At 38.4% G+C, this 12,025-nt stretch overlaps 1 protein-coding gene across 1 annotated transcript; it reads left to right on the forward strand.

Moving 5' to 3' along the window:
• Positions 1–478: 478 nt before the first annotated feature.
• Positions 479–11,225, forward strand: LOC114441476 (tetraspanin-15). The gene is made up of 8 exons (XM_028414428.1): positions 479–777; positions 4,711–4,896; positions 5,310–5,384; positions 5,876–5,971; positions 6,984–7,100; positions 8,239–8,289; positions 8,551–8,667; positions 10,120–11,225. Exons 1-8 carry the CDS (start codon positions 691–693, stop codon positions 10,453–10,455), a joined length of 1,065 nt encoding a protein of 354 aa, XP_028270229.1. The 5' UTR covers positions 479–690; the 3' UTR covers positions 10,456–11,225.
• The last annotated feature ends 800 nt before the right edge of the window (positions 11,226–12,025 follow it).

A 12,025-nucleotide genomic window follows, 5' to 3' on the forward strand; every position in this document is an offset into this window, starting at 1 on the left:
GGTTTATCTGCATAGGCCTACATGTTTTCTTTTTAGGCACATTATATATTATAATATAGTATACTATGCATTCACGTTTATGTAATTTAAAGAGCTATTATTGATTATTTTTGCACTTTATATATATTACAGTCAACATAAACAAAAATGTACTGCAACAAGTTTTGTTTCACATTTAACAATCTGAAAAGCTGTACTCTCTGAGTTTATATTTATTATTTTAAATCCTTTTAAAACCATGACCCAACTTGTTTAGACTTGTTTAGTTGTTTGCTACCACACAGACTCATCATCATGTGAATATACAGGCTTCTTTAATGTTAGTTTATAGTATGGGCTTATATTTATAGTATTGTTGTGAACAGTAACTGTACTGTAACAATGTTTTGTTCAAACTAAACACAAAATACATTTAGATGATGAATCTAATAAAGGCCGAGGTTGCGTGTACTGCCCCTTTAAGAATGTAGTCAAAACAAAGCCGCACGGAAGTGGTTTTGTTTCGGTGGCTTCCCACAGCATATGTAACAAATGAGGGCTACTACATAATTAAAACTCACTTAGCTCTCCTACAGATCTTTAGTGATTCTTAAAGAAAAAAATATTTTTCATTTATATTTTTTAACATCACCTAACTAAACGTAGGATAGCTAGCTAGCTTGTTAGCTAGCTTCATTGAAGCAAGCAGCCATGCCGTCTTACTCTGAATTGAGGAAAACCAACCATTTCTACTACTTCATCAAATTTACCTTAAATATCTACTCTATGCTGTTCTCGGTAAGTTTCTGTTTAAATTATTCCTGCGAACAATCACAGTAACTTTGTCTGAGCTGCAACAGTGTGGTAATTGTACAAGATGCCAACCACCCAGTAGCATCATTGAGACAGCTTTCCAAATCGCATTCAAAGCGGTGGTGTTTACACATATGGCCTGTTCTAACCGCACATACACGTTTCAGATTATAATTTAATCAATATTCTGTATCTATATGACCTGTCCTAGGATTCGGCATATATCGCTAAGGAAAAGCCTGGCTATTTTGGATTCAATTTCAATTTAAGTCGTGATTAGCCTCAAACATAAACGAACGTCTATCTAGGTAGCATCGCCGCATAAGATGTGATTTATCTTAGATTTTATTAATAGCAGTTTCCGTATGTAGGACTACATAATCCCGTATTTACCCGAAGACTATAATGATAGCGAAATTGCTCTTGAAATGTTATTAAATTTGTAGTTCAGGTGCTGTAATGTAGTGTCATGTTAAGTTAGCATATTTGGTATGGAGGTCTGCGTATGCTAGCTAGGGAGTTAACGGTTAGCTCACAAGATTTATATTATGACTGAAGAGCGGATGTTTCCTCTTAAACTTTAATTTAATGTTAGTGTTGAAATAGCGGATAGGCTACTGTTATCATTATTAACAGCAATTTTTAACAACTGCATTTATTTTTGGGAAGAATACATGGGTATCACCGGCTAACAAGCAGCACGGTGGTGCAGGGCGTTGGATCCAGTTAAAGGGATACAACGTAAGCAAGTAGTACGCCGACAGAAAACACGAACAGTGTGAGAAAGGTGCTTTAAAAAGTCCATCAGATTCTTCCGTTTTTTTCTTATCACTACTAGTGTATGTAGTATTAGTATTATTAAAAAGAAATGCTTACCGTAAGATAAATATTGTTAGTTTGCAAGTCCATGTGGGCACGTGTCTGCCAGGTGGACACACAGGTTGCCTCACTCTCCATAAAATAAATATATAATCATTATGTTTCATTTGTCTTAAGGAGAGCATGCACGTTTTATTTTACTAAGTAAAGTAAAGTACTGCTTGCTTTACTTCATTACAGAGAAGTTTTTTATATTAAGGTACACAGACCTAAAAACACCTGTTTTAATGAATTTGGTAAATTGCAGCCTGAGGATTTGTCTGTCCCATTATGTACGTTGGCAGCTCAACAATCTACCCAAGCATTGGTCATTTGATTTGGGGTCCAACAAATACTCAAAATGCTGGATGAGAAGTCCTTTTTTTAGTGGGCATTCAGAAGTAATGATGAGTCTCCCTCAGTCTCTGTAATTCCACCATCTTAACACAAAACTGAACATTGTTGTAATAATGTTCAATTTGCACTGCCACAAATCTGCCCAACTGCTTGTGTTTGTCAGATATATATACACCCTAAGGCCCACTATTGAGTATGACTCCAAATCATCAGTAGTTTGATTCCATTAGCACTCCAGAGTCCCCTTCATATGATCCATCTTACTTTTTGCTGTACTTGTCTCCCTCCTGCTGCTATGATTTAGGACAGCATTGCCCAGCTCGCCTCGACACACAAAGCTGCTGTGGCCCCAAGCTAGCCGTGGTTACTTAATTAAAGCTTTTTTTCTGTGGGAATGTTAAGTTTGGTTAATATAATTTAAGTGGGATCTAATGACAGGAATAAAGCTGCGGGTGACTAATGGGAATTACTCAGCCTGTGGAATATGAATAACTTTTTTAAATGGTATTGTAGTTACAACTATTTCATGTGACACAAAAATAAGTGCTGAATATTCACTTTTTAACAGTTACATGTAGTGTAGTATCATTTCTTCATCTGTTTATGGATAGTTATGGGAGTGGAAATGAAGCTCATACATACATGTGTACCCACATGGGTTTTTAAGGAGGAGGTGATATCAGATCTGTATCTGCTAGTCTGTTACTCATTCTTATCTTTACTACTGCTGCAGTGAAGGTTAATGCTGACACTGGATGTGGGAACCAAGCCAGATGTATCTGCCAATGCGTTGTAAAAGACTGTGAGCAGTAAATGGAGTTGAAGTAGATGGACCCAACTCTTTAAACAGATTGCCTCCGTCTTCAATTGAAAATCAATAGCAGGGAAGCAAACAGGATTTGCTACCCCGTCCCCCCCCCCCCCCCCCCCCCCCCCCCCCCCATCCCTTCTTTTTTTTTTTTTTTTTTTTTTTAAGCATTGCATTAGTTAAATAGGAACACGTGTGTGACACTGCTTGTCTCTGGACTCTGGACATATTTTACAGTTGTTGGCCTGCATTAGGAGATGGTTAGTCTTATGCCACACTGACTGGCTATAGGCAGTGATAGAGAATGATTCCATCCAACACTATAGACAGCAACAATGTTTTTTTTATGTTTTATTTGTAGTATCTGAGTCTTCTATAAGAGACGAAGTGCAAAGGTTTTAAGAATGGCTGTGAACGTGGGTGTCTCTGGAGCGTCTTCTAGATAATCTATTCACCTTTTTTAGCCTTTTACCCACATGAGCTTTAGCCCATTTTGAGGTTTGTTTCCATCAGTGTTAATTTTGGCAGCAATTTCGGATTTAGTTTTTATTTTAGTCTTGTGACTAAAATGTCATTTGATTTTAGTCACGTTTTAGTCATCAACATTTTTAAAGTTTTAGTCTAGTTTTAGTCGACTAAATATCAAATAATTTTAGTCGACTAAATCTGCCGTGGATTTAGTCGACTAAAATTCTATGATATATATTTTTCATGAAATATTTAAGGTTTGATTGTGCAATAAAAACAGGCACAGCTTTAACTTGTGTTATTTGAAACAAACATCTCTTTATTTAATTGCTATGACCTTTTCACAAAAGCAGCAGTGAACAGTGAGCTGCTCTCCCTGAACACACTGTTCAGTCATGACCTTCTTCATGAATACTCCATAACTACAGCAAAACACTTCAGTGACAGCTTAGAAACAGGTCGCATGCTGTAAAACCATCAGCAGCCGTGTCTTCATTTATAGATTTTGTCACGTGTATCTTTGAACGGAAGTTAAGATGACTCGTCTGCAAATGTCGCTTCAGGTTTATTGTTTTTACCGCTGATAGTCGCTCCGCACGGTTTGTAAACCGTCTTGATTGTCTTGAAATTAAACGTGTCTGTGTGTCTGTTCTCCTGTTTTGTGTGACCATGCATGAGGACGCCTTCTTCCAGCATCGCGGCGCAACGTCCTTACGCAGAGAGAGCACTTCTGATTGGCTCTCTGCCGCCGTCTCCTGATTCGTCCCTCCCTTTCCACAAACAAAATTTGCTCTGATTGGATCTCGTCTCCATCAATAATTTCGTCTCGTTTTTATTCGTTGACGAAAGTGTCAATCCATTTCGTCTTCGTTTTTGGCACCGTGCGTTAGTTTTTATTTAGTTATCGTCTCGTTTTTATCAGCAAAAAAAGGTCGTTAACGAAAACTATGACGAAAATGATTCGTCAACAAAATTAACACTGGTTTCCATGCAACACAGTGTCTAAATTAGTGTAATAGTATTATAAACTGATAAAATGAAATTTTTTTACAGCATCTTTCAGGAATGAGCTCTGAAACAACAAGACAGGATAGTTTAGGCTGTGTAATCAAGCTGCAATTAGTACATAATGCTGACCCAAAATATCTGGAGAGATCATTTCCTCCCATGTGTCACTGGTGATTTAATTATACTCTTATTTAACCTTATTAAAAACATGCTGAAATAATGCAACGTATACCTTTAAACCAAAAACATTATTAATGATTAAATAGCTCAACAGTCACTAAGAGTTTATCACTATTTCTTTAAAAAAACAGGACTTAAGATAGTGTTTATATAGCAACCCTATTTGTTATTTTAAAGATTTTTTTAAAGGTCTTTATCTCATGAACCCGCTGTCTCCATATCCCTCTTTCTCCCTGCAGCTCGTGGGTCTTTGTGTGCTGTGCGTGGGAGTATATGCCGAAGTGGAAAGGCAGAAGAACCGAACCCTGGAGGGTCTCTTCCTGGCTCCTGCTGTGGTGCTCATCCTGCTGGGCCTGGTGATGTTCACAGTGTCAGTGATGGGCATGGTTGGATCCCTCAGGGACAACAAGACTCTGCTGCACATGGTAGGGATGGTAACACTTATTCAGCATGACTTGTATTTATTGTGTGTTTGTGTGCGCTTTGACACTCTTTGATGTAGGGTAACTTTTGGGTTAGTTTGAGTCTAGTTTGGACAGTGGTGGTTGTCAATTCAGTAAACATGCACTATACCATTTAGATACACACATTTACATCCTTTACAAATGAGCACCTGCATTAAGGAGTATTGTTCAAATGGTATTATTTGCGGGATGGTGGACCAGTGCTACACACACACATATATATGTAACATATATATATATATGTAACATATATATATATATATATATATATATATATATATATATATATATATATATATATATATATATATATATATATATATATATATATATTAGAGAATGCTATATGATCTGTTGTCTTTCTCTTTTCACAGTTTCTCTGTGTTCTCTGCGTGCTGCTGCTCCTCCAGGCCATTGCCCTCACTATAGCTCTCATCTTTGAAAAGAAGGTAAACATCCTGTCATTATACACACACTAACATTCAAAACTTTGAGGTCACCCAGGCCATTCTATAGCTTTTTTGCTCAGCATCACAGTTCTGCTGTGGTAACATAACATAATTTCACAGGAGTTTTCTAATCATCAATGAGCCTTTTTAACATGATTAGCTAACATTAGAACACAGGAGTGATGGTTGCTGGAAAAGGACCTCTGTATATCTTTGTATATATTCCATTAAAAATCAGCCTTTCTAACTAGAATAGTCATTTACCACATTAACAATGTGTAGACTGTATGTCTGATTACTTTAAAGTTATCTTCATTAAAAAAAACAGACATTTTTGTGACCCCAAACTTTTTGAACGGTAGTGTATGCCACTGTGTCTGTATGTTAGCCCATTGATCAGCCTCTGTTAGGACACTGGTTCTTGAAAGCATAATTACTGTCAGCGCTTTCAACAGTAACCACTTCTCTTCCGTGTTCTCTCTTTTATCCAGACGTCTGCCTTGTTTCAGAGCAGTATACGAGAAGGGATCAAACACTACTACGATGATCTTGACTTCAAAAACATCTTGGACTACGTGCAACAAAAGGTAGTGTGATAACTTAGTAAGCATTGATAGAGATAGGTATTCTTGGGCTATATAGAGATGCTATTTTGTTTTTTATCATGCTACCTGTTTAGTCTATGACCACACATATTCCCTCAAAGGTGAGATCTTATTACAACAAGTCCAACAAAAAGTATTCTAGGGCTTTTTATCATTATACACAGACCACGCGTATCTGGCTAGAGCTGCTGAAATTTAGTGCAGAAAAAAAGTTAGTGGCAACTTAATAGTGGCAGACTGCAGCAGCTGAAGAGAATGAAATGGATTCAAATGAATTGGGTTCTCTGCTCTCTGTGTGAGATATATTTTTCATTAGTGCAATAATGGTGAATCTGACTTCAGTATCAGCTCCACTGAAGCACATAGTCTGCGGGTTGAGTATGTTTTATTTATTGAGCTCTGGTAAATTGGCTGTTATGGGCATTTAATATTGGGCTGGGGAATCAGAAAATAATATGTTGCCTCCTGTCATTTTCACAGCATGGAGCCTGTCCATCAAGGGATTTGTGTGTACAAAGGGCAGCAAATCCTGCAGTTTGGCTTGTGTCTGTCCTTTGACTTATTTTTTTTTTATTTCACTCCTTGTAAAAATGGCAGTATGGTGTCTGGTTTTAACAGCATCTAGCTGGATTGATGCAGTCATTATCATAGACCTTTCCTTAATTGAATAGGAAGGTTTTAAAGATGCTAAGATGGACACCTGATTGAATTAATGTCTGTTAATGTCTTTAATAAACTGCCATCTCCATATGAGCTCCTTCTTTCAGGTGTAGCCTACAGTGACTTTTCTGTAGGAGGTATAGTGAAACATAATTTGTCTTCCTGGGTTAGGGGGGTGGATAGGATAGAGTTAAATGGCAGGTGGGCGGTGTAAGCAAGGCAGTGCAGTAAATGAGCTTTGGGTGAGGTAGAACAGAGGACTGTAGAAGCTGCATCTTAATGTAAGATGTTTGTTAATTTAATGATCTCCTCTTCACACTGTTCTTTTCCCCAGTTTTCATGTTGTGGAGGAGACGAGTACAAAGACTGGGGGGTCAACCAGTACCATTTCTGCAATGGTACTGGTCCTCTCGCCTGTGGGGTTCCATATACTTGCTGTATTCGCCGTAAAGTAAGTGATGGTAACACACATGGGGCATGGCTCTTGTCTGTGGCAGCATCTTTGGACCCCTGCTTAATAGGAAATCAGACTGTCTGATTATTCAAAACACCTCTGACTGCCAGCTTGCTTGGTGCTTGCTCGGTGCGGACTTTCTCTCTATATATACAGATGTATGCGGTTCTGCCTCCCAATATTGACACCAACCCCAATTCCAAAGAAACTGTCAGCAAAGTAAAAATAAGCTAAGATTTTCCATGAAGTGGTAAAATGTCCTAGTTTCAACATCTGACGTGTCCTTTATGTTGTATTGGAATTATAATAAGGGTTTATGAGATTTGCAAATCATTGCATTCTGTTTTTATGTACCCAGTGTCCCAACGTACTTGTGTATCAAATGCAGATGGGCATGATAAAAGCTAGCTTACAAATCATAAACCATCACTGAAAAATGTATTTGAGGAGTACCTTCAGTTTTTGGTTGGGTTCTTGTCCCATCCACTTACATGGAATGTTTTGGCCTTATTTTTGGAGAGCTGTGATTGGCACAGACATCCAGTTTCAATTCAAAGATAAGGACACTTTTCAGAGAAACCACTTTAGCCAGGTAATTGGAAAATATCGATAACTTGTGATCAGGAAAGAGTAACAGTGATCACAGCCATCCTCCTGATATTTGGCCCTGATATATAAAAAAACTATCCACTGGGTTAGTGATGTCCATTATTTTTTTTAAAGATACAAAACAGACTCCACTGACCCACAGGAGGAGGTTTTTAGGAGATTTCTCTTTTTAAATGAAATGTCGGTCCTTCTGGCCCCCTGCACCCTTCGTATGCCCAGTATCAGTCCTGTCCATGGGCTTAACAAGCTGATAATGTCTCTGGAAGCAATGGAGCTGTGCTGGAGAATTTAATGACAGAATCATCCAGTGCTCTCTCCTTCATGGACACACACACACACACACACACACACACACACACACACACAGAGAGAACACAGAGATGGGCGAGTTTACGCTCTAGCTGGCAGGAGACAGGTACACCCTGTAAGGAGCATGCCTCTCACATATGTCCCTGTGGTGTTGTCTCTAGTCATCTTGGCTCAATTTAAGCTTGTCTCCTAGACTGAATGTTGGCTCTTTGCACAGGTAGGAGAGGTCATTAACACCCTGTGTGGTTACAAGACTCTGGACCAACAGGTAAGAGCAGCACCGCAAATGTTTTTTTTATATATTTTTACACTGACTTCCATTTAATGAATACATTTTTGATCTCCTTAGAAACCATGTGTCACCTGTATTTTTTTTATGTCCTATCTTTTTCATTCTCTCACGTCTTGATACTACTCTGACTGCAAAAAAAGCAGATTACAGTTTAAATGACAGCCTTCCAGACCTTTTCAGTTTGAGTTAAAAACCTGAAACTTTCCTCTCGTTGTCTTCCTCTGGTCTGTGTATCAGCGTGAAACCCTGCACGAGGTGATCCATGTGCGCGGCTGCATCCATGCAGTCAACCTCTGGATGAGTGACAACATTGGAATAACCATCGCCCTCTGCTGTGCTATTGGCCTGCCACAGGTAATTGAAAGCTCAGGGCACTGAAACTGAATTATGTGTGAAAGTTTCTTTAAAGCAAACGCAGCGCTCCAACTGAGTCTGTTTATCAGAACTGTGACTTCATGTGGAAGTTTCTAAAAAACTAATTAAGTTTTTAATTTTCCTGCTTGGCAAATAATTCACATTTTCTATGCTGCCTGACAAAACAATAAATGATTTAGCACCTTGGCCAAAACTCAGTTGTTACATGTGACATAACTTTAAGTTTCTGACAGCTTCCTTTAGCATCTTCACACCAGTTTGATAACATAAATTTGTCTCCTGCACATCACCCTGCCTGCAAATTTTTGGCCGCTTTTTAGAAGGGTGTAATTACAAAGATTATTTTTCATAAACAGCTGCATTAATAATGTTGCTTCTCCTCAGCACCACTGCTCCAGAACAGATAAATCGCTCATACAAGAAACTTGTTCAGTCAAATGACTTGTTAATGGTGTCCTCACAGTACCTCCAGAAAAAGTCGCCCATTTTACTTTTTTATTCTGAATTCAACAGAGATGAATTACCTTCGAATTGTCATTACCTTTTCAATGTTATGGCTTTTGCACACTTGTCTGATGTGTACCCCCTCTTCAGATGCTTCAGATTGGAAAATATTAAGAAACTGGATATCAACACATCTGCAGTGCTTACCACCTCTCTCATACAAGAGAAAACCTGAACAAAATATTACAGAGTGTTATTTATGAGATTCTCAGGGGTGTATGTCATTATTCTGTGACAGCAGGCTGAAATTAAACTTGTCTGTTGTCTCTTTAAGTATGCTGTCTGCAAGCTGGTGCCTGCGCTCACTTTGTAACACCTCTGTTCATTTGCAAGTTGCTTGCTTGTTATGCTAACAGGAATCTGTAAAAAACAAAATCTCCACTCCTCAGAGCAACTATAAGTTAGTTACCCATCACCCAGAGTCTTACGACAAAAATTCTGCAAGTCTTTGGCCAATCTGCAGGTTTTATTTTTTTTAATTTAATTAGCAAATAGAGTTAAAAGCTGTAAAAATGCAGATAGTAAAATGTCTACATCATCATGACTGTGCTGTTTCTATAGTGGTGCAGGACTTTATTCTACAGTAAAAAATACGCTTCTAGTAATTAAAAATGTTGGGCAACAGTGGCACAGTGGTATAGCAGGGTTGTCTAGTAACCAACTCCTCCCTAGTCACTGTTGTGTGTTCTTGGGCAAGACACGCGCCTGTGGCGCGCCTTGCTAGTCATTGTATGACACTGCTTGGCAGCAGCCGTAAAGAATTTCCCTCTGGGATTAATACAGTATCTAAAATAAAAAAATAAAAAAAAGTAAGTAAGTAAACAAAAAAATTGTGAAAAAATTGCAAAGTGTTGATAAACTTGTCATGAAAGTGACAGCATGTTGATACGCTTCATTAATGGAATTCCATGTCTTCCCCTTTGCAAGCTACTGGGTATCGTCCTCAGCTGCGTCTTCTGGAACCTGCTGGTGGACATGAGCGAATCGCCCGACATGGTGGACTTTAAGCTAAAGAAGTCTGAGTTTGATTACAGTGAGCTGGACCTGGCCGGCGCTGGCTGGTGCATGTGCCTGCCAAGGGATGGCGGCTACTTCCCCGTTCCTGAGTCCGACCCTGTACTCGACCCCATTGACATTCACCTGGAGAAGCTCAAGAAGCAGCCACCACGCACACACTCTCAGCTCAGAGAACTGCAGCAGTCCAGATCAGCCACCGGGCTAGATGAGGTAGATGTTGGCCGGAAGCAGAAAAGGGAACACTGAGTGTCTTGCCGTGCCGTTGGGGGTTTTTGCCTTTTTTTCTGTCACTGTAATCATGGCATTTGTTAAGAGTTGTGTTGCACTACTTAATGGTTGAACCTGTCATTGGATCAAGAGAATTCTGGTGAGCTAAAGGGATCAAAAGTACATTGGCACTTTGTTGATGTATATGTTTACAACAAAATTCAAAAAAGATCATTAACCATTGGCTGAAAAAACAACATTTCTTTTGTCTTGTTTGTGACGGTTGATCTTCAAGGATTTGTGGCATTATATCACATTTTATTTAATTTTTTTTAGCCTTTGAAATTGAGCTATGTCTCATGTGCTGAAGCTTACCTCAGGCTATTTTGAAAATAGCCCAGTAGTCAGAGGACAGTACTATTTGATGTATAAATTATTGGTAGCTTGAAAAGATGTTTTTAAGTGTTGGAGAAATAGAAAATAGCCAAGTATGTCTTGCGTGTAGCGTCTGTGACGGATGTATAAAGTTTGTGTATTATTTGGTTTTGTTATGATTTCTATTTGATTTTGTGCAATCGGTGTACATTGTAAGACTGATAGTTGTGGAATAACATGGGATGCATGTTTTGTACTGAATATGAAGTAAGATTAACAATTAAAACAAAAAAAAAACACAAAAACGCTCAGTCTACATGTTAGGCTCTCATCAGGAGAGCTTCGGTCTTTTCCATTTTTTAAAACTAAACTTTTTATTCCTTCCATCTTTTAAACAGACAACTAAAGGGATTATCCAGACTACAGATCCAGAGAACAGCAGCTCTGTGACAGTTTTTGTATCTGAGTTACTGTATGCACAGTTCGAGCTTCCCCTTAGCTCCTGCCTTGTATCAGCACTACTGTTCTTGTCAATAAAGCTGAATTTGTCTAATGACTTTTGCAGGGTTTTCTGCACACAACCGTACAAAAGAATGCCAAAAAATTTGACAACAGATACATAAAAAAAGTAACATTCTCAGAAACATAAATACAAAATGTTGGCTTAATGAAACAAAACCAACCTGATTCTACTCATGGCAACAATGTGCTTATACAGTCCCTTTAATCAGCAGGAACCAATCTGCAATGTACCATTTTTGCAATATCAGGACCTTCCAGGTTCCTGCACACGTAAAAAAAATAAAAAGAAAAAAGTTTTTTTTCAAGTTAATTTTACTGTTCGTCCAATTTACATCTGCAGTTTACCTCATAACGTTTCTATAAACAGTAAGTTTTCCCACAGTTCCCAGTTTACCCACACTCACAGTGGGTACGGAAAGTATTCAGACCCCCTTACATTTTTTTACTTATTTTACTTTTATACTCATTTTTTGTTATATTGCAGCCATTTGCTAAAATTCAATTCAGAAAAACACAGAATTGTTGACATTTTGCAGATGTATTAAAAAGAAAAAGTGAAACATGACATGGTCTTCAGTATTCAGAGCCTTTGCTCTGACTCATATGTTGAACTAAGGTGCGTCCATTTCTTCTGATCATCCTTCAGATGGTTCTACACCTTCTGAGTCCAGCTGTGTCTGATGATACTGAGTGGACTTGATGAGGAAAGACA

This window comes from Parambassis ranga, chromosome 9 (assembly GCF_900634625.1).
Source record: "Parambassis ranga chromosome 9, fParRan2.1, whole genome shotgun sequence".
NCBI classification, from domain to species: domain Eukaryota; kingdom Metazoa; phylum Chordata; class Actinopteri; family Ambassidae; genus Parambassis; species Parambassis ranga.